This window comes from Piliocolobus tephrosceles, chromosome 1, assembly GCF_002776525.5.
Source record: "Piliocolobus tephrosceles isolate RC106 chromosome 1, ASM277652v3, whole genome shotgun sequence".
Lineage (NCBI taxonomy): Eukaryota > Metazoa > Chordata > Mammalia > Primates > Cercopithecidae > Piliocolobus > Piliocolobus tephrosceles.
In genome coordinates this window covers 68215473-68242230 of record NC_045434.1, presented here as the reverse complement: position 1 = coordinate 68242230, position 26758 = coordinate 68215473, and the positions used below count along the sequence as shown (strand labels likewise).

Here is a 26758-nt window from a genome sequence, read left to right as displayed (position 1 = left end):
CAAGGCACAGATTTTCCTGCACTCACAAAACTCACTGGTAACACTTTAGGGTGTTTGTACCACTCCGGACATTAGATTTGCAAAATGTAAAACAATGCTACTGTTTGTTTTGTTGTTGTTGTTGCTGTTTTTGAGACAGGGTCTCACTCCGTGGCCCAGGCTGGAGTGCAGTGGTTCGATCATGACTCACTGCAGCCTCGATCTCCTAGGCTCAGGTGATCTTCCTACCTTAGCCTCCCAGGTAGCTGGGACTACAGGCATATGCTACCACACCTGGCTATTTTTTCTGTATTTTTAGTACAGGTGAGGTTTCACTATGTTGCCTAGGCTGGTCTCAAAACTAAAGCAATCTGCACACCTTGGTCTCCCAAAGTGTTGAGATTACAGGTGTGAGCCACCACACCTGGCCTAATTATTATTTCATAAACATGTATTATTTATACTAATATATAATGAGTTTCTAATTGTTATTTTTTTGAATGTAGGAAATTTATTTATTGTTACTTATTCTTAAGTGCCAGCTTAATACTGCAGAACATTTCAAATCACCCTTGATAACCCACTTTCTTTTCTCCCACCCAGATTCTTGATCAAGAGTTATTCAAGTAACAACATGCTCTTCTCTATTCTGTATAAAACTTTATGAAACAAAGGCAAAAGATTGTATATATCTTGCTGGAAAATACTGCTCAGGGATCTGGAGATGGTAGCTGCCTGGGCTCCCTTCACTGTCCAGGTCCTGAAAGACTCTTGTTCGTGAACTGTCTTGTCACAAAGCAAGTCCACCACTTGCTGGGTTTATCATTCCGAGGGTCAAAAACTTGCTCACAAAGTCTCTGTCCAGTCTCTTGCCTTAGCTGATGTAAATAGGCTCTCATTACTTCATCTTCCTGTTTGTTTGCAGGTTTGGCATAAATTGCATTAAATAGAAAACGAGGCTCTCCAGGAATAGGAAAATCAGCGATTCCCAGTGTATACATTTCTTTCTCACCTTGCCTTCTGGAATTACACTTCTGGAGTTTCTTCAGACACTCAGAAATGTAGAGAGGTGTATATGTCAAGGTCCTATCAGCTTCATTTTTACTTTCATCGTTTTTGAAGAAGACATTGGCCTTGAAATAACAGATGGCTTCATCCACAATATCGGTATCTTTTGTCTGTGTGGGGGCAGGTCCTTTGAATTGACTTCTGATAGGTAACAGTGCCGTGTTTCCAATGAGTTTGGTGTCAGGATCCATGAGAGAAGAGTGGTAAGCCAGCATCTTGGCAGTACCCGGGTTTCCTCTAATTGTTATTTTAAACAAATTAGTAATGAATTATATTTCTTAATTTCAATTGTAATTTCTAATACAGAAATTAAATTTTTTTTGAGACAGTCTTACTGTCACCCAGACTGTAGTGCAGTGGTACCATCATAGCTCATAATACAGTAAATGTTGATAGACACTATTCACATAAACAGCAGCTCTTTGGGCTCCTTAATAAATTGTCAGAGGGGAGATGGAATGAGAACTATTAATATAATAACACCAAATAGCTGGAATTTTCCAAACTTTTTTTGTGATCCATAGAAATGCATTTTACATTGTGACCTAGCATATACATACATATGCATATGCATATTACGTGGATATATAACTGAGGCAAAAATTTCATGAAGTAATACTTTTTTTGAGACAGTTTCACTCTTGTTGCACAGGCTGGAGTGCAATGACACAATTCCAGCTCACTGCAACCTCTGCCTCCCGGGTTCAAGCAATTCTCCTGCCTCAGCCTCCCAAATAGCTGGGATTACAGGCATGTACCACCACGCCCAGCTAATTTTGTACTTTAAGTACAGATGGGGTTTCACCATGTTGGTCAGGCTGTTTTCGAACTCCTGACCTCGAGTGATCCACCCGCCTCGGCCTCCCAAAGTGCTGGGATTACAGATGTGAGCCACGGCGCCCAGCTTGATACCATGAAATAATACTTATTCTTATGTGAAGTGCACACTGATATTTTCTACTCTATTGCTTATCTTTTAAAATTTCTTGTCACAGTCTAAATCATTGGTTTCATTAAAAACTAAATAGGTCAGGACCTAAAGTCTGAAAACACTGTTTGATCATTAGAACCAGTTGAAAAGCATTAAAAAATACAGATTTCCAGGGCCTCAGAAACTGAGATTCTGGTTTTAATGGGTTGGTGTGGGGGAACTAAAATCTGTTTATTCTGTTTCTGAAATGCTTTGATAACTTTGGAATCACTGCTGTAGTCTAGATTCTTGCTACTCAAAGGGTAGTTGTCAGACCACCATGAACATTATCTGGCAGCTTGCTAGAAATGCAGAATCTTGAGCGTCATTTTGAGATCTATTAAATAAGAATCTGCATTTAACAAGATCCCATAGATCAGCGGTTTGTAACCATTTTGGCACCAGGGACTGGTTTCATGGAGGATAATTTTTCCATGGACTGGCAGGGTATGGTGATGGTTTGGGGATGATTCAAGTGCATTGTATTTATCGCGCACTTTTTTTTTTTTTTTTTTTTTTTTTTGAGGCAGTCTCGCTCTGTTGCCCAGGCTGGAGTGCAGTTGTGCAATCTTGGCTCACTGTAACCACTGCCTCCTGGGTTAGAGAGATTCTCATGCCTCAGCCTCCAGAGTAGCTGGGACTACAGGTGTGTGCCACCACACCCGGCTAATTTTCGTATTTTTTAGTAGAGATGGGGTTTCATCATGTTGGTCAAGGCTGGTCTCAAACTCCTGGCTTCAAATGATCCACCACCCCCGCCTCAGTCTCCCAAAGTACTAGGATTACAGGTGTGAGCCACCATGCCTGGCGAGTGCACTTTACTTCTATTATTATTACATTGTAATATATAATGAAATAATTATACAACTCACCATAATGTAGAATCAGTGGGAGCCCCGAGACTGTTTTCCTGCAACTAGGCAGTCCCATCTGGGGGTGATGGGAGTCAGTGACAGACCATCAGGCATCAGATTCTCATAAGGAGCATGTAACCTAGATCCCTCACATGCACAGTTCACAAGAGGATTTGCACTTCTATGAGAATCTAATGCTGCTGCTGATGTGACAAGAGGCGGAGCTCAGGTGGTAATGAGAGCGATGGGGAGTGGCTGTAAATGTAGATGAAGCTTTACCCACTTGCCCACTGGTCGCCTCCTGCTGTGCAGCCAGGTCCCTAACAGGCCACAGACCAGTACCAATCTGTGCCCCAGGGCTTAGGGACCCCTGCACTAGATGATTAATATTTACACTGAATTTTGAGAAGCACTGGCTGGGCGCAGTGGTTCACAGCTGTAATCCCAGCTCTTTGTGGGGCCAAGGCAGGCAGATCACTTGAGGCCAGGAGTTCAAGACCAGCCTGGCCAACATGGCGAAACCCAGTCTCTACTAAAAATACAAAAATTAGCTGGGTGTGGTGGCCTCCCAGCTACTTGGGAGGCTGAGGGAGGAGAATCGCTTCAAACCAGGAGGCGGGTTTGAGGCCAGGAGTTCAAGACCAGCCTGGCCAACATGGCAAAACCCCATCTCTACTAAAAATACAAAAAAATTAGCTGGGCATAGTGTTGCGTGCCTGTAGTCTCAGCTAACCAGGTGGCTGAGGCAGAAGAATCGCTTGAACCCAGGAGGCGATGTTGCAGTGAGCTGAGATCACACTACTGCACTCCAGCCTGAGCAACAAAGCAAGACTCTGTCTCAAAATAAATAAAAAAAATAAAATAGAGATGATGATATCAACAAACTCTTATCAGTGACATATTTGAGAGGTATAGTAAGAGAGTGCTTCACTATACTTTTTGTAAAATTCCACACAAAGCATTTAAAAATCTAATTTATGGGATGTCTTCTTAAAATGATCACTTCTATAATGTTTATACATGTCTTCTTAAAATGATCACTTCTATAATATTTATAGCACAATTAATTTGTATGCAATAAAAATATAAAATCTACAAATCATGGAATATGCCAGTGTCTCAGTCCATTCCTGCTGCCACAACAAAATAACTTAGAGTGGGTAATTTATAAACAACAGAAATTTATTTCTCACAGTTCTGGAGATTGGAAAGTACAAAATCAGCACCAGCATGTTCAGTGTCACTCTCTGCTTCCAAAATGGTGCTTTCTTGGTGCATACTCATATGGTAGAAAGAGTGAAAAGGAACAAGCAGTTTCCTTGCACCTTACATAAGGTCATTAACCCCATTCATAAGAGCTCTGTCCTCATGACTTAATTACTTCCTAAAGACCCCACCTCTTAATTCTAGCATATTGGCAATTATGTTTCAACATATGAATTTTGGGGGGTACATTTAGACCACAGCAGCCAATTTCCTAGTTCATGACATATATGTGAACATCCTGGAATACAGAGGGGTTGGCAGTATACGTAACGCTCCATCTATGTATTGCCACAATCCCAATAACATTTTACACTCATACTGACACTCCAAATACTCTTTCTCCTCTTTCTGTGTTGGTTTCTACTTTTCTGGTTAGTAATTGCCAAAGCAGGAAAATAAGAAAGCCCACGACAACAGAACTGTCCAGAGTTTCGTTTCTTTATACAAGAATATTGTGTCCTGGCTGGGCACAGTGGCTCATGCCTGTAATCCCAGCACTTTGGGAGGCAGAGGCGGGTGGATCACTTGAGGCCAGGAGTTCGAAAAAAGAAAACAGTCCATTTATAACCTAAAATGCCTTTGTTTCTTCAGTAAATAAGAAAATGAAAAACAAACATAAAAACCTTGTATCCTCTGCTGGTGCATTTCAGAAATGTCACTATTTCAAACATAAGGAAATAACTTTTTTGATACACAAATACTAGAAGCCCAAGAAAATATGAGGGGGAAATTATAGTCATACGCTAAATATCTCTGTAATCAAAGATAAAGATGCTTAATTTATGTACAATCCTATTATAATTTACCCTGAGTTAATATCCTTGGGGAAAAGAATCCTTTAAGAATTCCATTCAGTAAAACACTACATTAGGATAATATGAACAACATATTGTTTTATTTTTAAAAATATGTTTAGAGACAGGGTCACCCTGGCTGGAGTACAGTGGTGTAATCATAGTTCACTGCAGCCTCAAACTCCTGGGCTCAAGCGATCCTCCTACCTCAGCTTCCCAAGTAGCCAGGACTACAGGTTGGCATCATCATGTCTGGCTAATGTTTCCTTTTTTTTTTTTTTTTTTTTTTTTTTTTTTTTTTTTTTTTTGTAGAGATGGGGGTCTCTCTGTTTAAGCTTGTCTCTCAAACTCCTGAGGGCTCAAGTGATCCTTCTGCTTTGGTGTCCCGATGTGCTGAGATTACAGGCGTGAGCTACTGAGCCTGGCCTATGAACAACACACTAAACTCTAACATCGTCACAGAATGATACTCCAGATTATTTTAAAGTTGTCTGCCTCAACAACATAACGGTACCAAAATTTCCAATTAAAAAAATCAACTAGGCACGGTGGCTCACACTTGTAATATTCCTTTTAGGAGGCCATTCCTTGAGCCCAGGAGTACGAGACCAGCCTGGGCAACACAGAAAGACCATGTCTCTACAAAAAAATTTAAAAATTAGCCAACCATGGTGGTGTGCACCTGTGGTTCCAGCTACTTGGGAGGCTGAAGTGGGAGGATCATTTGAGTCCAAGAGGTCTAGGTTGCAGTGAGCCATGATCATATTCTCACACTCCAGCCTGGGTGACAGAGCAAGACCCTGAATAAAGGAATGAATGAATGAATGAATGAATATTAAAAAAATCAAACTAGTCCTCTCTTTTCATCATTTACTTCTAACAGTAGTTTGTTTTACAAGCAAATATCAAGTACATGGTTAGATGGGATACACATTCACTCATAAACCTAAGTGAGCAAAAATCCCAAGGATCTGTAGAACTGTCAAAGGCAACATAAAAGGCTGACCTGGCAAATCGCTTTCTGTTTTTGTTTGTTGTGTTTTGTAGACAGTCTTGCTCTGGTGCCCAGGCTGGAGCGCAGTGGTGTGATCTTGGCTCATTGCAGCCTCTGCCTCCCGAGCTCAAGTAATCCTCCCACCTCAGCCTCCCGAGTAGCTGGGACTACAGGCATGTGCCACCATGACTGGCTAAATTTGTGTGTGTGTGTGTGTGTGTGTGTGTGTAGACAGGGTTTCACCATTTTGGCCAGGCTGGTCTCAAACTCCGCTCAAGCAATCTGCCTGCCTTGGCCTCCTAAAGTGCGGGGATTACAAGCATCAGTCACTGCACTTGATCTGCTTTCTTATTTTATAAAACACTGTGATAATTTTTTTCTTACATAATTTTTATTTTTTTCCACTTTCATTTTAGACTTAGGGGGTAGATGTGCAGGCTTGATTCTTGGGTATATTGCATGACGTGATCATTTTTAGACCTGAAAACTTTTTATTGGAAACTCATAATCAATACACCTAATGTAAAAGAAGATTACATCATGCTCTAAAAACAAATATTTGTGATTATGAAAATCTGTAATATTTGTTGAAAGAGGAAGATGTAATTGCAAATGTAAACATAAAATGTGGGAAGAAAAACTAAGTAAGAAGTACATGGGCTGGGTGTGGTGGCTCACACCTGTAATCCCAGCACTTTGGGAGGCTGAGGCAGGTGGATCACCTGAGGTTAGGAGTTTGAGACCAGCCTGGCCAACATGGTGAAACGCTGTCTTTACTAAAAACACAAAAATTAGCTGGGTGTGGTGGTGCACGCCTGTAATCCCAGCTACTTGGGAGGCTGAGGCATGAGAATCGCTTGAACCCAGGAGGCAGAGGTTGCAGTGAGCTGAGATGGCACCACTGCACACCAGCCTGGATGACAAGAGCGAAACTCCGTCTCAAAAACAACAACAACAAAAAAGAAGTACATAGAGTCCAAGCAAGGTAGTTCACGCCTGTACTCCCAGCACTTTGGGAGGCCGCAGGGAGTAGATAACCTGAGGTCAGGAGTTCGAGACTAGCCTGGTCAAAATAGTGAAACCCCGTCTCTACTAAAAATACAAAATTAGCTGGGCATGCTGGCGCGGGCCTGTAGTCCCAGATACTCAGGAGGCTGAGACAGGAGAAGTGCTTGAACCTGGGAGGTGGAGGTTGCAGTGAGGTGACATTGCCCCTTTGCACTCCAGCCTGGGCAACAAGGAGTGAAACTGTCTCAAAAAAAAAAAGGCATGGAAAAGACTTTACCTTTTTCATGGCATCTGTAAGTTTTCTGCCTTGCATATAACTTTGGTAAAAGTATTTTATACATAATAATTAGGCATAATATTCAAGAAAGCAGACTTATTCTCCTCCTTCCCTATAACATATCTAAATATAAAATAAGTACCCTAGAATTGCCACAACTGGCTTAGACTTAAGGCTCTCAAGTTTTGCATGTGGGCCTTCAAAGACAAAATATAATTTCCAAACTCTTTATTATGTGGTTTACAGAGCATCTGAAGATTGGTTTCATGAGTCTGAACTTGGTATGAAAGACGTTCAAATTCAAATCCCCAGGCCAGCGCATCAGTGTTTTTGTAGGCTTCACAGTGCTGGGCTCTGCACCTTTCTTTGGCCGCCTTACACCAAAAGGCTGAGTTTGGAAATCAAAAGGGTCAGCCCGGTTTCAGCCCCTCTGCAGACAATAAGTAGAACAGATTAGAATAGATTCACTACTTATTTTATTATACATAATACTTTTATTTTTCCCAATACTTACAGTAGAAAAAAGAAATTTTGCACATCATTGTTTTTTAGATGAGAACATGTTAAGCCTTGAAAAGTAAGTTAAATTAACACTGGAGCTTTACTTCAAACTCTAAACATATAGTCTTTAAAATGCTAATAATACTATTAATCATCAAGTTTTACCATTAAATAAATGTTTTAGATATACAGTGGCTTTATTTCAGACTCCATTTCCTGTGGCCTAAAAAATGGGAGAAAAATAAACTTCAACTACAAAAATCTAAATTTCAAATAAGAGGTTATTCTATGTGGAAAAAACACAAGCATTTATAAAGACCGAATAGAAATGAATGGAAATGAAAATAACTGACAGTAAATTTCTTGGATTTGCAAATTTTGAATACTTATTTTGAAGGCTGGAATGTTTAGCAACTTTTAACCTTAAATTATTTCAAATCAATCAAGTACTTAGTTTTGAGGAAACTTTGTGAGGGTGAGGCTCATTAGTGAGTTTTTAATCCACAAAAATAAAATCCAATTCCAATTACCAAGTAATATTTAGAGTTATCTTAGATTATACAGCTGGCCACATATTTTAGGGAGGTACAACAGTTTATAATGGGACACAATACTTTGCACTTATTAAAGGTTAATTCCTATTGTATCTTTATCCTTTTTTCCCTTAAAAATTTTTTCATTTTATTTATTCTTACTTTATTATAGTTTTCCTTTTTCCCAGAAATCACCACAACATTACAGTCTGGTATTTAGTATATAAGCATATTTGTTCTTCAGCATAGTTAACATTTTCCACTAGCATCTGATGCCATCCTACTGTTAATTCTGTTAACTCTGCTGCCTAGATTGCTAGACCCCAACCACAGCTTGGCAGAGAGTGAAGGAAGGTTTTGTTTTTGTACCCCTTTATTCTGGTCTAGTGCAACAGGAAAGAAGAGCTCTCTGCCATTTCAGGTACCCAGACTAATGTTAGGAAGGGAAAAAGCTTTAATTCTGAGTAAAATTCAGAGTATGCATTATTGCAACTATTAAGGAGAATATTCAAAACTTGGAAATAAGGTTAAACGATGGCTGCATGACCTTTTAATGTCATGCTAGAGCACTGTTTAAAAAGGTTGCCTAACAGTCATCTAATTCTCCAGGGAAAGTAATTTTGTTGGACACTGTATTCACTATGGATTGGAGCTAACATACCTACATAAACAAACAATTTTATAGCTAGAGGCTAACTTAAATAAAATGGATGAAGTGTGACAATTCTCTTTTCTGACCAGTAGAAAGAGCATCTTTAAAGATTATACTTTCATTGCCCTATAGAACCTAACCAGTTTTGTATCTAATTTAACAATCTTATCTCAGCATTTCTTTTTCCCCCATTCATTATAAAAAACAATAACCAAGTTTTTAATATTACCATTTCAACTAACTTTTTCATCCTACTGGTTCCTTCACTGAGTTAAATGAAACTTGGGCACATGCTCCCAATCTATTTTATTCTAATTTGAACCTATTTAACTCTCCTCTTAGAATTATGTTTCTATGCAGTGGCTCAAGCCTGTAATCCCTGCACTCTGGGAGGCAGAGGGCAGGTAGATCAGGAGGTCAGGAGTCCAAGACCAGCCTGGCCAAGATGGTGAAACCTCATCTCTACTAAAAATACAAAAACCAGCTGGGCATGGTGGCAGGTGCCTGTAATCCCAGCTACTCGGGAGGCTGAGGCAGGAGAATCGCTTGAACTCGGGCGACAGAGGTTACAGTGAGCCGAGATGGTGCCACTGCATTCCAGACTGGGTGACAGAACAAGACCCCATTTCAAAAAAAGAGAATATTTCTAAGATTACAAGAATTTTATCTTATATCACTGGGGCCAGAAATTGTGCTACATGGCTATCACTAGCTGTAAGGGAGGCTGGGAATTTGAAGATTCACTTTTTAGTCTTCGTAAGCTAAGAAGGAAAAAAGAGCTTTCAAGAGACCAAACCTATAATAACTGTCACTAAAAATGCATGTGTGGTAGTAATGGCAGGGGAATGGTGAGAGAGAATAATCAAGAATGATCCCCAGATCAGGCTTACGTTGTAAATCTACTAACATAAAGAACTCTGGAGAAGAAACAGGTCAATACTAAGCACTGAGAAATTAAAAGCTTTATTATTATTATTATTATTATTATTATTATTATTATTTTGAGATGACATCCACTGATTCAGCCCTGACATTATGTACAACTGCTATGTGCTGGATTTTTTTTTTTTTTTTTCTGAGATGGAGTCACTCTGTTGCCTAGGCTGGAGTGCAGTGGTACCATCTAGACTCACTGCAACCTCCACCTCCCAGGTTCAAGCAACTCTTGTGCCTCAGCCTCCCGAGTAGCTGGGATTACAAGCAGGCACCACCATACTTGGTAATTTTTGTATTTTTAGTAGAGACAGGGTTTCACCGTGTTGGCCAGGCTGGTCTTGAACTCCTGACCTCAAGTGATCCACCTGCCTCGGCCTCCCAAAGTGCTGGGATTACAGGCATGTGCCACTGTGCCCAGCCTGTCCTGGAGATTTTAAAGGAAGAAAAGTAATTTATAATTATCCAAATCCTTGTAATAGTTGGTCAGTTGGGTGGCAAATCCCAGCCTATCAATTATACAGTAGAGTGCCCCATCCAATGAAACAGTTTATGACAGAATGCTTGCATTAGACATTGCTTGTATTAGACACTGGATTTGTGGCCTCCAGGAAAATTTTCCAAGCAAATGACTCTATTTACCTCCAATTTACTACAAAACAAACACCTGCAATGTAGTAATTACTTAGAAATTTTAGTTCAAGTGTGTATTAAACACAAATGAAACATTTTTATAGAGTATAGAAGAACTGTAAAAACACAATGCAATGTTTATTTTCAGATACGGTTGTCCCTCAGTCTACATGGAAGTTTGGTTCTAGGACCTCTGCATATACCAAAATTCATGCATACTCAAGTCTCACGGTTAGCCTTATGGAACCAGCCAACAAAAAGTTCGCCCTCAGTATATGCAGGTTTCGCATCCCACAAATACTGTATTGTCAATCCACGTTTGGCTGAAATAAATTTACATGTAAGTGGACTTTTGAAGTTCCAACCGTGTTGTTGATGGGTTAACTATACTTAACTTTATAAATACCATCAGCAACAACCATATTACCTTTTTCCTAGGAAAAATATCTGACGGTATTTATAAAGTTAAGTATATTTAAACCCTTTATCTGTCAAACATTAATTTTAGAATTCGATAAGGTTTAATTATTAACCAGATTATTCCTCTTCTACAATTTGACTAGTTGATTATGTGGAAAATAACGACACCAATCACACCAAGGTGAGATGATACTATTACACTATTGGGTACCTATGACCGAGTCCTCTACTGAGTATGAAAACTTGTAGCCTGCCAAGTCGTCCTGAAGTCCACCAATCTTTATTATACTTATTTTAAAGGAATCATCCATTTTGTAAAACTTTTAATTTCCAAAATTTGTACTGCTTTAAATTTGGGAACTTTGTGCACAGTATTAAAAAACCATTTAGGATGATCCCTTAATAAGATTTATCCCATTAAAACAATGAATTTCTATAAAACTATGTCTTCCAGACTCTATATCCAGTTACTAGGTCATATAGATTTTACCTTTGCAATATCTCTTCTATCTATTCTTTTCAACCCCCTAATCACTGTCTTTAGTCTGATCTATAAATTGGCTGTATTAATATTTATCTTCCTCACTAGGCTACAATAGCTTCCTGTAGGTTTTTTCCTTCCAAATCATTCTGATATTGAATTATATTCCTAGAACAAAGGTTAGAAAATGTCATTTCTGTTTTAAGATGTTCAAATGTTCCCAATGTCTACAGAGTAAAATCCAAACTAGTCCCAAACTACTTCTTTGGTTTCATTTCTTACTACCTGCCACTTCTCACTTTATGCTCCAGTTTCAACTGCAAATATCCTAATCCAAAATGAACTTTTGTTCCTATTTGCCTTTGCTAATGCTTTTCCCTCAGCCTGGAATGCTCTTTACCCTTTCTTCTGCCTAGTAAAATATACTCATCCTTTAAGCTTTGATTCAAATACTATCATCTCCTTTGGGGAGGACTACATGTCTACCAATCTGAAACAGATTAATAATTGCTCTGGGCACCCATGGAATTGTACCCTTACAGAAGCATTTATTTTCCATTAGTTTCTGCCTTCTTGGAGCTCATAGAAAAAAAGAGTGAATAAATATAAAATAAGAAACATAGTCACAAATACAGGCATAAAGTGTTCAAGTTCAGATACCATATTAAGCAAGTTAAAGTAATTTTTTTTTTCTTTTTTGAGACAGAGTTTCGCTGTTGGTGCCCAGGCTGGAGTGCAATGGCGCGATCTCAGCTCACTGCAACCTCCACCTAAGAGTTCAAGCCATTCTCCTGCCTCAGCCTCCTGAGTAGCTGGGATTAAGGTGTCTGCCACCATGCTGGGATTACAGGTGTGAGCCAGCACACCCAGTCAAGTTAAAGCAATTTCTAAATGTATTTGTAAAGCACCTGATTTGTTAAAGCAGATAGTATCCTAACTATTCTGTACAAGATGAAAACCAACTTCGTCATTTTGATCATATTTGAGAGTCACAGGACATTTTTACTTAAAAAAAAATTTTTTTTTTCATAGGTTGTAGTGGCTCACGCCTGTAATCCCAGCATTTTGGGATGCCAAGGCAGGTGGATCACCTGAGGTCAGCAGTTTGAGACCCCATCTCTACTAAAAATGCAAAAATTAGCCAGGCGTGGTGGCATGCACCTGTAGTCCCAGCTACTCGGGAGCCTGAGACAGGAGAACCACTTGAACCTGGGAGGCAGAGGTTGCAGTGAGCAGAGATCATGCCACTGCACTCCAACCTACACAACAGAGCAAGACTCCATCTCAGAAAAATTTTGTTGTTGTTGTTGAGACAGGGTCTCACTCCGAATGCAGTGATGTGATCACAGTTCACTGTAACTTCAAACTCCTGGGCCCAAACTATCCTCTCACTCCAGTCTCCTGAGTAGCTAGAACCACAGATGCATACCATCACAACTGGCTAATTAAAAATTTTTTTATAGAGACGGGGTCTCACTATACTGTCCAGGCTGATCTGAACTCCTTGCCTCAAGCAATGCTCCTGGCTTGGCCTCTCAAAGTAGTGGGATTATAGGCCACCATGCCTGGCCCATTTTAAATTTTCAATAAAATTTTTTTTCTAACAACATTGTAATTCTGTATTTTAATTATATCATGTGAGTCCAAGAACATTATATGAAACTATGCTACGTTAATACACATTTTCAAAAATAAACTTTGAAGGAGATACCTGTTCACTGAATGTTATCTTAGAGTACAGAGATAAAATACAATTGGCAAATTTTGATGCTTTGAAGTATGTGGGATTGCTACTAATCTTGATAAATTTAAGAGATGAATGCAGTTTATATAACCAACAAGAAAAATTACACACATAATTTTTTCCTTAACATGTCGTACACTGTGATTTGTAGTAAACCAGGCTGGATGTGATGGCTCATGCCTCTAATCCCAGCACTTTGGGAGGCTGAGGCAGGAGGATTTCTTGAGCCTAGTTCGAGACCAGCCTGAGCAACATAGCAAACCCCCGTGTCTACAAAAAATAGCCAGATGTGATGGTACATGCCTGTAGTCCCAGCTACTCGGGAGGCGGAGGTGGGAGAACTGCCTGAGGGGAGGCGGAGGTGGGAGAACTGCCTGAGCCCAGGGAGGTTGAGGCTGCAGTGAGCTGTGATCGTGTCACCGCACTTTAGCCTGGGCGACAGAGTGAGACTCTATCTCAAAAAAAGAAAAAAAAAAAAAAAAGTGAACCAACTACCAAAGTACTGCAAAATAAATTTCTTAAACATGAAACACACGATACTTTGGAAAGGTGACATATGTGGCTGTTTCCTCCTTTTTTTCCTTCTCTTTCTTTTTCCTGGTGTTTCATGTTTTGTCCTTAAAATAAAAGGAAACATATTAATGATTGCTTCAATAAAAAAAGACACACAGACCTTACTTATTTTTTAGTAGTGATTACATTCATGGCCCAAAATTTAAAAAGCAAAACATCTCCCTTCCACCTATCAACCAGCCATCTAAATTTTCCCTTAGTCACTTACGGTTGTTAAACAAAATGCCACAGGTGGGTGGCTTAAACAACAGACATTTCTCACAGTTCTAGAGATTTGGAACCCCAAGATTAAGTTGTCATCAGATTCAATGTCTGGTTAGGGCTCACTTTCTGGTCTCCAGACTACCTCCCATCATGGCATCCCCATAGAGTTGAGAGAGGAAGCTCTAGTATCTCTTCTTCTTCCTCTTTTTTTTTTTTTTCTTGAAACGGAGTCTCGCTCTGTCACCCAAGCTGGAGTGCAGTGGTGCAATCTCGGCTCACTGCAACTTCCGTCCCCTAGGTTCAATCAATTTTCCTGCCTCAGTCTCCCGAGTAGCTGGGGTTACAGGCATGCACTACCACACCCTGTTAATTTTTGTATTTTCAGTAGAGACAGGGTTTTACCATGTTGGCCAGGCTGGTCTCGAACTCCTGACCTCAAGTCATCTGCCTGCCTCAGCCTGCCAAAGTGCTGGAATTATAAGGGTGAGTCACCGCACCCAGCCTCTTCCTCTTGTTATAAGAGCACTAATCCCATCATGGGATATCTACTCTCATGATCTCATCTAATCCTAATTACCTCCCAAAGGCCCCACCATCTAATACATTGTTGGGGGATTAGGATTTTAGCATATGAATTTTGGAGGAACACATTTAGTCCATAATATTTCCCAAAGATAACAACAAATCTTACATTTTTTTTTTTTGGCATATCTTTCCAAAGATACTTGTATGCATTTATAGGTTACTAAGTATATATGTTCTTTCTTCAACACCACTACTTCCACAAATGGCAACATATTTTACACACCATCCTGTGTGGCTATAACTTGAAGGCCATTCTTAATCAGTAAGCAAAGGATTATTTAGTATTTTTTTATGATTGCAATATATTCCATTGTACAGAGATTCCAGAATTTAATCAGCCTACTACAGATGGACAATTATGTTGTTTCCAATCTTTTACATACAATATTGCTACAAATAACGTGTAAACATGTGGTTTTAAAGGTGTGTGAATAAATTACTAGAAGTGTAATTGAGGACTCTGGATTATATGCATTTCTAATTTTAATAGATATTGTCATATTGCCCTCCACTGGCGCTGATCAATGTTCTTCCCCATCAGCAGAAAGTACCTACACTTCCCTGAACCTTGTTCCCCATGTTATTACATGATGTGATAACAAACTTTTGAATCTTTTAACTAATTAGATAGGTGAAAAATGACATTTTTAATTAAAATCTTCATTTTTGTCACCATGAGTAAGTTTGAGTATCTTTAAATAAATTTAAAAGGCATTTATATCTTCCTTTTGTGAGCTGTCTGGTCATATCTTCTGCACGTTTGTCTACTGGGTTGTAAGACCTTCTAAAATTGATTTTTTCCCCATTCTAAATCACATTTTTAGACTACCTGGCGCGGCCAGACCTATCGTAAATCAGGTGACCCAAGGCCTCCAGGCAAACAAAGATAAAAGTTGAGTATTCTTTATCCAAAATGCCTGGGACCAGAAGTATTTCTAATCTTAAATATTTTTTGATTTTGGAATATTCATATATACAGAATGAGATATCTTAAGGATAGGACCCAGGTTCTAGAAACAAAATTCAAGGCTGGATGCAGTGGCTCATGCCTGTAATCCCAGCTACTCAGGATGCTCTGGCAGGAGGATCCCTTGAGGCCAGGAGTTTGAGACCAGCCTGTGCAACATAGAGAGACCATGTCTCTAGAAAAAAATTAAAAAATTAGCCAGGTGCAGTGGCATGCAACTGTAGTTCCAGCTACTCAGGAGGCTGAAGTGGGAGGATCACTTGTGCCCAGTAGTTCAAGGCTGCAGTGAACTAGGATTGCATCACTACACTCCAGCCTGGGTGAGACAGACCCTGCCTCAATACAAATAAATTAATTAATAAAGTTAGTTTATATTTCATATATACCTTAAACACATAGCCAGAGATAATTTGATACAATAATTTTTTTTTTTTTTTTTTTTTTTTTTTTGAGACAGTCTCACTCTACCACCCAGGCTGGAGTGCAGTGGCGGGATCTCGGCTCACTGCAATTTCCACCACCCAGATTGAAGCAATTCTTATGGCCTTAGCCTCCCGAGTACCTGGGATTATAGGCACATGCCACCACGCCCAGTTAATTTTTGTATTTTTAGCAGAGACAAGATTTCACCATGTTGGCCACGCTGGTCTCAGACGCCTGTGATCCACCCATCTCGGCCTCCCAAAGTGCTGAGATTACAGATGTGAGCCACCACACCCGGCCAATAATTTTTTTTTTTTTTTGACACAGAGTCTTGCTCTGTCACCCAGGCTGGAGTGCAGTGGCATAATCTTGGCTCACTGCAACCACTGCCTCCCCGATTCAAGAGATTCTTGTGCCTCAGCCTCCGGAGTAGCTGGGATTACAGGTACACACCACCAAGCCCGGCTAATTTTTGTATTTTTGGTAGAGACGAGGTTTCACCATGTTGGCCAGGCAGGTCTAGAACTCCTGACCTCAAATGGTCCGCCTGCCTCGGCTTCCCAAAGTACTGGGATTACAGGCATAAGCCATCGTGCCTGACCTATGCAATAATTTTTAATAATTTTGTGCATAAAATAAAATTTGCGTGCATCGTAACATCAGGAAACAAAGGTGTCACTACCTCAACCACTACCCATGTGGGTAATCTGTGGTGGTTTGGCATCACCATCATTTCTGACTCTGAAATTTATTTGCTACTGATAAGGCATCATTTTCCTATACTTATTCCCACATAAGTACATAACAGCAAAAAATATGATACACCAGTAATAAAATGAAAAAATAATACATTCAGGGTAACTAAGTAGCACAGTAGCACCACAAGAATACCTGTTATCAGCTGTTAAACAACAGCAACAACAAACAATGGCAGGCTTTCAGTTCCCACCTATCATGCTGTGTTTTGATTAAAAGCTTACTATACACCATTTTTTTAAGTTATCAGAAGCAGGTGAGAGACCAAGAAGTGGGTCTTCTAAGGATAAGAAGGCTTTCTGCTGGATGGCTTTTAAAAATGTTTTCTCCAGAGCCACCTGCCTTATTAACAATGCTTTTGATTTAGAAGTCTCTTTCTGACATTATAAACTGTGATGATTTCTTGTTCTTTTGTAAACGTACACTGTTTTAGTCCTTCAATAAGCCCATCAAACATTTTCACCATTGCTATCGTTTGGATATTTGACTCTCCAAACCTCATGTTGAAATCTGATCTCCAGTGTTGGAAGTGGGGCCTAATGGGGTGTTTGGATTATGGGGGCAGATCCTTCATGAATGTCTTGGTGCCATTCTCTCAGTAATGAGTGAGTTCTAACTCTATTAGATCCCACAACAGTTCACCTAGAACTGGTTGTTGAAAGAGCCTGGTACCTCATTCTCTCTCTCTCTTGCCTTCTCTCTCACCGTGAGATCTGCAGGTGCAGGCTCCCCTTCACCTTCTGCCATGAGTGGAAGCAGCCTCAGTCTCTTGCCAGAAGCAGATGCTGGAGCCATTCTTGTACAGTCTGCAGAACCATAAACCAAGTAAACCTCTTTTCTTCTTTTTTTTTAGAGACAGGGTCTCACTCAGTTGCCCACGTTGAGTGCAGTGGCACAATCAAAGCTCACTACAGCCTTGAACTCCTGGGCTCAAGAGATCCTCCTGCTTCAGCCTCCTGAGTAGCTGAGACTATAGGTATGTGCCACCACATCTGGCTAATTATTAAAACTTTTTGTAGAGATGGGGTTCTTGCTATGTTGCCCAAGCCGTTCTCAAACTCCTGGGCTCGAGCAATCCTTCTGCCTCAGCTTCCTGAAGTACTGGGATTACAGGTGTGAGCCACTGTGCTAGGCCTAAGTAAACTTCTTTTCTTTATAAATTAGCCTCAGGCATTCCTTTATAGCAACACAAACAGGCTTAGACAATCATGTTGTCTGTAGGTATTTTTCTACAGTGTTAACAATATTCATCTTCATTGTCACCATTTTCATGATCACCTTGACTCAGAACCATTTCAGCTATTTCATCACTGGTCAATGAATGAACAACTGGAGTCTCACTATCAATGTTAAAAACTTCAATACCCATTTTTCCAGCTTTCAGGACTCTGAAGGAGTATTTTCTTGCACATATAAGCAGGCCAGACTGCTTATCATTTTTTCTCAATTGACATATGGAATTCTTCAAAGTCACCATCTTGTTCATCTCGCTGAACACAGTTGCAGGCCAGAGGTTGTGCCAAGCATGCACAAATTTGTCTTTAATCACTGTGCTCCAAGTGCTGGCAACAGCATAGATGGTAAACTTCATGCTAAACTCCTGAAAACCTTCCACAGCCACGCCTCTGTCCACTGCTGTTGCATGCTATTCAAGAAAACGTTTTTATATTTACTCTTCATTGATCTAAGGATACTCTGTCACATGGCTGAATTAATAGTCACATTTTGGGGAAAGTACATGACATAAACATTATTTTTTATGAGAATTTCAGCTGGAGTATGAGCAGAACATTTGTCAAAGAATTTTAAAAAATTTTTGTAGTCATCACCCAGTGCAGCCTTCTGTGCTGTGAGCCTGAGCCACTAGTATACAATTTTTGTGAAACCAATCAGAAAAGATATTCCTGGTTATTCAAGCTATTTTGCTAGCATAATGATGGACACATAAGAAATTCACCTACTGAAAACAGCAAGGACACAGCTTTTGCCTATCACAGCAAGTTTACACTTAATGTGTGCTTAATGCATTAGCCCATATCAGCAGTTATCCTGTCCCTGACATCCTTAATTCTATAGGGGCTGTGTCATCAGCTGTAGTCAGTGTCTTTCCAGGGCAATAATGCCAAAACAGTGATATTTCATCCACATTACAGACTTGTTCTGGCATCAGATTTCAACACCAATAATTTTGGCAAACTCACCAATAAATTTCTCCATTGCTTCATGATCAGCAGAAGTTTTATCACCACAAATCTTTAAAAGTTTAATGCCATGTCTTCTTAAACATTTCTGCAATCACCTGTTGAATATTCACAGTTCCTTTCAATTTTCAGTTTATTACTACACATCTTTGTTTCATGATCAGCAAACCATTAAGTGGCATAATGTTCACTGCAATGCTGGCAGATCCACTCTTTCAATACACAATTGAGACTTTCATTTTCAGCTTTATGCAGCATTGTTTTTTTTGTTGTTGTTGTTGTTTGTTTTTTTCTCTCACCGACTTCTCTTTGTCCTTTCAATGTAGAACTTCAACAGTTCATGTTTCTGTTTCTTCAGGTCATACACATAATGATTCCAACACCCTACTTTTTTGTAAGACATTTGACACTTACACCACTGTCCAGTTCCTCCAGCCACTTGACTTTCTCTGTTATACATAAACACAAATGCTTCATTTTTCTTATTACTATTACTCATAAGGGTATCTGCAGGCCTTTTTGGCATTTGTAACAATATCTTTACACCACAGAGAATCATCAAAACAAAACAAAACCACAGTGAGTCATGCATGTAGGTCTTGGCCCTATGTAGGGCACTGTGGGGAACCTGCCATTTAGTGTGGCCTGCATACATGTCATTTTATTGTCTTTTGTAGACATGCTTCCATGGGGGAATCTGGAAAAAAAAAGATATACTGCAGCTAAAGTGGGCTGGAGGGGGAGTCTTTATTTCCTTGGGTTTGCTGAATAAACTGTGTTATATACCTGTTTTTTGACTGCAACCCATCACGTAAATCTCAGGTGTGAAATATTCCACTTGTGGTGTCATACTGGTGTTCAGAAGTTTTGGATTTTGGAGAATTTCAGATTTTCAAATTAGAGAGTGCTCAAAGTGTACTCCTATCAAGCATGACATTGGGTTTAGAGACCATCGGGCTTACAGATTAATTCCCAGAAGTCAAGGGCAAGGGCTAGACTTATCTTAGGGCAAGATTAAATTCTTTACTACACACCTACACTATAATTTATCTGTCTTTTCTATTGTTAATAGATATTTGGGTTGATTCTGTTTTTTGACAATTATGAACAACACTGCCATGAACATTCTTGTACAGATACACTGATATAAAAATGCATGAGTTTCTCTGGAGAATATACCCAGGAGTATGACTGCTGAGTCTCTGGGCTTGGGCTTCATATGTATTCAATCTATCAATGTTTATCTCAAGGTTTGGGGACTTTGTGATATATATAGAAAGGCTTTCTATATATATTTCTTAATCATCTCTGATTAAGATTTCAAAACCTTTCCAATGGTTTCTTCAATTCTTTTATGGTTTCATTTCTTTGCGTGTAAATCTTTGATCCGTCTGGAATCTATCCTAATACAAAGCTGAGGCATGAATTCAGCTTTAATTTTTCTGCAGATAGCTGGTTGTCTCAACATTATTTTTTAAATAAGTCAACTTTTCCCTACTGATTTGAGGTGACTGTTATAGGCCAAATTTTGTGTGTATTGCTTTTTTCTCCTAAGCTACTTCACTGATCTGTCCATCTAGCTATGTGTCAATACCTCAATATTTTAACTTTATATTTTTCATATTTTTTAATATCTGGTATGGCTAGTTCTCCTCCTTTTTAGAATAATCTATTCTCGCCCCCCCCCCTTTTTTTTTTACTAGAACTTTAGAATAATCCTGTCTAGTTCTACTCTAAAAATGTTGTGGTTTATTTTAAGGTGGATTTAAATGTCATTAAAATTTAATCTAAAAATAGTTGGTATCTTCATGATACAGAATATTCCTGTCCAAGAACATGGTATGTCTTTTCATTTTTTCACAAATCATTATAGTATTTAAATGTTTTATTCATAATACCTTGCATATTTCTCAAATTTATTCCTATGTATCTTTTTAAAATTTCCACTGTAAATGGGATTTTTCCATAAAATCTTCTAACTCATATCAATGTATGTAAAGATTATTGATTTTCAAATTCAGAGTTTTACACAGAAATCTAACTGAATTCTATTAGTTTTTAAATAAACTTTATTTTTTAGAGAAGTTTTATGTTCACAGCAAAATACACACAGCAGAAAGTACAGAGAGTTCCTATATACTCCCTGCCCACATACATGCACAGCCTCCCTCACTATCAACATCCAGCATTAAAATGGAGTATGTTATAATCGATGACCCTGCATTAACAGATGATCATCACCCAAAGTCCATAATTTACATTAGGGTTCATTCTTGGAGTAGTAAATTTTATGGGTTTTGACAAGTATATAATGAATGTCATACATCTACCATTATATTATTGTATTAGGGTTCTCTAGAGGGACAGAACTAATGGGATATACTATTATATATATTATATATAATGTGTATGTTATATATTATATGTATATATAATATGTATACATTGTATGTATATATTATATAATATATATTATCATATATATATGTTGTATTGCTAAGGAGTATTAACTCACATGATCACAAGGTCCCACAATAGGCCATCTGCAAGCTGAGGAGCAAGGAAACCCCAAAACCGAAGAAATTGGAGTCCAATGTTCGAGGGCAGGAAGCATTCAGCAAGGGAGAAAGATGTAGGCTGGGAGGCTAAGTCAGTCTAATCTTTTCACATTCTGCTGCCTGCTTTTTATTCTGGCCTTGCTGGCAGCTGATTAGATTGTGCCCACCCAGATTAAGAGTGGGTCTATCTTTCACAGCCCACTGACTCAAATGTTAATCTCCTTTGGCAACACCCTCACAGACACAGCCAGGATCAATACTTTGCATCCTTTAATCCAGTCAAGTTGACACTGAGTATTAACCATCACAGTTATCATACAAAATAGTTTTACTGTCCTCAAATTCCTCTATGTTCTGCCTTTTTGTTCCACCCTCTCCCCATAATTTTTAAAGAAAAAAACTTTCAATTGATTCTCCTGAGTTGTCTAGGTATAAGAACATACATCCTAATAATTATAGTAACTTCATTCCTCCTTTCCAATGTATATCTCAGTTTTGTTTTTTATTTTTTGTATTTTTAATTGATATTTCATAGCTGTACATATTTTGGGACTATATGTGATATTTTGTTTCCTTTTTAATTTCTTTATTAGCTTATCTGCCAAATCAATAGATGCATAATGTGGTATTTTGATACGTGTGTACAATCTGTAATTGTCAAGTCAGGGTAACTGGGATATCTATCACCTCAAAAATTTATCTTTTCTTTGTGTTGGGAATATTACAATTCTTCTCTTCTAGCTGTTTCTAAATGTGAACTAAATTACTATTAACTGTAATTTCTCTACTGTACTACTAATACCAGAACTTATTCCTTCTAACTGTATTTTTGTTCTCCTTAACCAACTTTTCTTCATCCTGCCCTCTACTCTTCCCCTCCCAGCCTCTCACAGCCATGATTCTCCTCTCTACCTCCATGAGATCCAATTTATTAGCTCCCACATGTGAGTGAACAATGTGATATTTGTTTTTCTGTGCCTGGCTTATTTCACTTAATATAATGACCTCCAGTTCCAAACCACATTACTGCAAATAACATGACTCCATTCTTTTTTATAGCTAAATAATATTCTACTATGTACATAACCACATTTTCTTTATCTATTCATCTGTTGATGGGCACTTAAGATGATGCCATACCTTGGCTATTTGTGAACAGTGAGGCAATAAACATAGGAACCCCGATTGCAGATATCTCTTTGATGTTACGATTTCCTTTCTTTTATATATATACTCAGCAGTGGAATTGCTGGATCATATGGTAGTTTTATTTTTAATTTCTCGAGGAACTCCATACTGTTTTTCATAATGGAGGTACTACTTTACATTCCCACAGAATAGTAGAGTTCCTCTTTCTCTGCATTCTACCAGCATTTGCTATTTTTTGTCTTTTGGCAACAGCCATCCTAACTTGGGTAAGATAGTATTTCATCATGGTTTTGATTTGCATTTCCTTGATGATTAGTGATGTTGGACATTTTTTTTTTTCAAATATCTGTTGACCTTCTTTTGTGTACCTTCTTTTGAGAAATACTTATTCAGGTCTTTTACTCATTTTAAACTTTTGATTATTTGGTTTTTGCTACTGAGTTCCTTATATATTCTGGCTATTTTTGCTTGTTTGTTTTGAGATGGAGTCTTGCTCTTGTCACTCAGGCTGGAGTGCAATGGCACAATCTTGGCTCACTGCAACCTCCACCTCCCGGGTTCAAGTGATTCTCTTGCCTCAGCCTCCTGCATAGCTGGGATTACAGGCACCTGCCATCACACCAGACTGATTTTTGTATTTTCAGTAGAGACAGGGTTTCCGCCATGTTGGCCAGGCTGGTCTCAAACTCCTGACCTTGTGATCTGCCCACCTCAGCCTCCCAAAGTGCTGGGATTACAGGTGTGAGCCACCGCGTCCAGCCAAGGTGATTTTTTATATGGTAAAAGATGGGGATCTAGTTTCATTCTTCTGCACATGGATATTCAGTTTCCCCAGCACCATTTATTTACTTATTTTTATTTTTTAAGAACGGTCCCACTCTGTCGTCGCCCAGACTGAAATACAGAGGCACACACATAGCTCACTGTAGTCTCAAACTCCTGAGCCCAAGTGATCCTTCCACTTCAGACTCCCAAGTATCTGGGACCACAAGCACAAACCACCATGCCCAGCTAATATTTAATTTTTTGTAGAGATAGCTGGGAAACACTATGTTTCCCAGGCTGGTCTTGAACTCCAGGCCTCAAACAATCCTCTTGCCTTGGATTCCCAAAGTGCTGAAATTACAGGTATGAGCCACTATGCCCAGCCACAGTACCATTTATTAAAGAGACTATCTTTTTCTCATTGTATGTTCTTGTTACCATTGTTGAAAATAAGTTGGCTAGAAGCACATGGATTTATTTCTGGGTTCTCTATTCTGTTCCACTGATCTGTGTGTCTGTTTTTACAGTACCATAGTTACTATAGCTTTATAGTATAATTTGAAATCCGGTAGTGTGATGCCTTCATCTTTTTTCTTTTTGCTCAGGATTATTTAGCTATTCATATGAGTTTCAGGATTTTTTTTCTATTTCTGTGAAAAATGTCATTGGTACTCTGATAGGGATTACATTGAATCTATAACTCACTCTGGGTAGTACAGACATTTAAACAATACTAATTCTTCCATTCCAAAGCATGGGATAGCTTTCCATTTTTTTGTCACCTTTCTTTTATTGGTGTTTTTTTTTTTTTTTTTTTTTTTTTTTGAGACGGAGTCTCGCTCTGTCGCCCAGGCTGGAGTGCAGTGGCCGGATCTCAGCTCACTGCAAGCTCCGCCTCCCGGGTTTACGCCATTCTCCTGCCTCAGCCTCCCGAGTAGCTGGGACTACAGGAGCCCGCCACCTCGCCCGGCTAGTTTTTTGTATTTTTAGTAGAGATGGGGTTTCACCGTGTTAGCCAGGATGGTCTCGAACTCCTGACCTCGTGATCCACCCGTCTCGGCCTCCCAAAGTGCTGGGATTACAGGCTTGAGCCACCGCGCCCGGCCTTATTGGTGTTTTATAGTGTTCTTTGTAGAGATATTTTATTTCTTTGTTCTTTAGTTACATTTATTCCTAGGTATTTTAATTTTTTGTAGCTATTGTAAATGAGATTGATTTCTTGATTTCTTTTTCAGGCTGACTGCTGTTAGCATATAGAAACACTCCTGATTTTTGTATGCTGATTTTGTTTCCTATGATTTTACTAAATTCATTTGTCAGTTCTAAGAGTTTTCTGGTGGAGTCTTTGGGCTTTTCTAAATTTAAGATCCTGTTGTCTGCAAACAAGGATAATTTGACTTCTTCCTTTCCAATATGGATGTCCTTTATTTCTTTCTCTTGCTTAATTGATCTGGCTGGGTATTTTTGTTTAACTGAATTTGCTGGTATCTTCAAAACAGGAGACAGCAGATGTCCTTTTCTTGTTTTTGACTGTAACAGGAATGCTTTTAGTATTTCCTCAATCTAAAACTTACAGAAAAGTTGCAAATACAGTACTTCCAGTAAATTGTCATCTAACAAACAAGGACATTCTTCTATGTAACCACAATTTGAGGTCAAAATCAGGAAATTCACACTAATACATTACTATTGTCTAATTTTCAAACAGCATCCAAGTTTTTCCAACTCCTTTATAGATAAAAGACTGATATCCTTTATAGTTAAAGGATTCAGGTCAGAATCAGGCATTGCATTTAAATGACATGTCTCTTTAATCTCCTTCAATCTGGAACAGTTCTTCAGTTTTACCTTGACTTTCAAGATGACAATTTTGAAGATTACACACCAGTTGTTTTGTAGAATGTCTCTCAATTTAGGCATGTATAATCATTTCTCATTATTAGATTTAGGTTATGGATCTGCAATGGAGTGAATTTTCTGTGTCACCCCCCAAAATTCATACACTGAAACTCTAATCCCAATATGATGCTATTTGGAGGTGGCTTTTTTTTTTTTAGATGGAATCTTGCTCTGTTGCCCAGGCTGCAGTGCAGTGGTGCAATCTCAGCTTACCGCAACCTCCGCCTCCCAGGTTCAAGCTATTCTCCTGCCTCAGCCTCCTGAGTAGCTGGGATTACACCTGGCTAATTTTTGTATTTTTATTAGAGACAGGGTTTCACCATGTTGGCCAGGCTGGTCTTGAACTCCTGACCTCAAGTGATCTGCCTGACTCGGCCTCCCAAAGTGCTGGGATTACAGGTGTGAGCTACGGTGCCCGGCTTGGAGGTGGCATCTTTGGAAGGTAATGAGGTCATGAGGGTGGAGCCCTCATGAATAAGGTTAGTGTCCTTATAAAAAGAATAGTTAGCTCTCTTTCTGTCATTTGAGACAGCAAGGAAACCACCTTCTATAAACCAGGAAAAGGGCATTCACAAAGAATACAACCACACTGGCACCCTGATCTTGCACTTTCAGCCTCCAAGCCTCCAGAAGTGTGAGAAATGAAAGCCTGTTGTTGAAGCCACCCAGCCCATGGTAATTTGTTATAGCACTCTGAACGAGGACAACATCTTTGGCAGGAATATCACATCAGTGATGCTGTGTTCTTCTCAATGCATCCTAACAGGAGTCACATGATGCTGATTTGTCTCATTATTGATGACGCTAATTTTGATCACTTGATTCAGTAATGTCTACAAGGCTTCTCCATCACCACAAAATTCTTCTTTTTCTCTGTGTTCACTTTCTTGACTTAGCCTTACAGCCAGCCATTTTACCAAGGAGTAACAAAGGAGTACTAGCACCTTTTAGTAGAGAATGGTATTTAGAAACCATGAACTGAACACTAGGTGTGTTCATTGCTATTAGGGTAACACTATTTCTAGACCAGCTACAGAGGTAGGGAAATATTCTAGAAATCATAAGTTTAAACTGATTAATTTCAAATCTCGATCAAGTCCCACAGGTTCTTCTTTGTCTTCCTCCATTCCATATTTGTGTCTTTCTTCTTCCACAGTGAAAATCCTGTTTTTTTTCAACCACTCCACGTTTATTCATTTGCTCAATCTTACAATAAAATGAATATTACTATACTCATACTAGTAAGAAAATTTCTGTTATTTTACGTTTTATTTACTGTGTGTATTTTGTTGTATTTATTAGTATTTGATGTGTTTTTTATACTTTCGTGGAGGCATAATATGTATATCATAAAACTTGCCCTAAGTGTTCAATGATTTTTAGTAAAATTCAGAGTTGTGCAACCATTACTGCAATCCAGTTTCAGAACATTTCTATCAGCATAAAAACTTCCCTTTTAGGCCGGGTGCAGTGGCTCACATCATTAATCCCAGCAATGTGGAGGACTGAGGGAGGCAGATCACTTGAGCCCAGGAGTTTGAGACCAGCCTAGGCAACATGGTGAAACCTTG

General features: G+C 39.0%; 1 protein-coding gene and 1 pseudogene across 1 annotated transcript in view; both read right to left on the bottom strand.

Moving 5' to 3' along the window:
• Window positions 1-725: 725 nt before the first annotated feature.
• On the bottom strand, window positions 726-1262 carry LOC111531087 (annotated as a pseudogene).
• Window positions 1263-7423: 6161 nt separating this feature from the next.
• LOC111531086 (putative uncharacterized protein encoded by LINC00467 homolog) overlaps window positions 7424-26758 on the bottom strand; it is a 62279-nt gene continuing 42944 nt past the window's right edge. The window contains exons 5-6 of the mRNA XM_023198298.1: window positions 13648-13724; window positions 7424-7640 (exon numbers count right to left, since the gene is read on the bottom strand). Of these exons, the coding sequence (XP_023054066.1) occupies window positions 13713-13724 (12 nt within the window). The 3' untranslated portion in view covers window positions 7424-7640; window positions 13648-13712. The remainder of the gene's footprint in view (window positions 7641-13647; window positions 13725-26758) is intronic.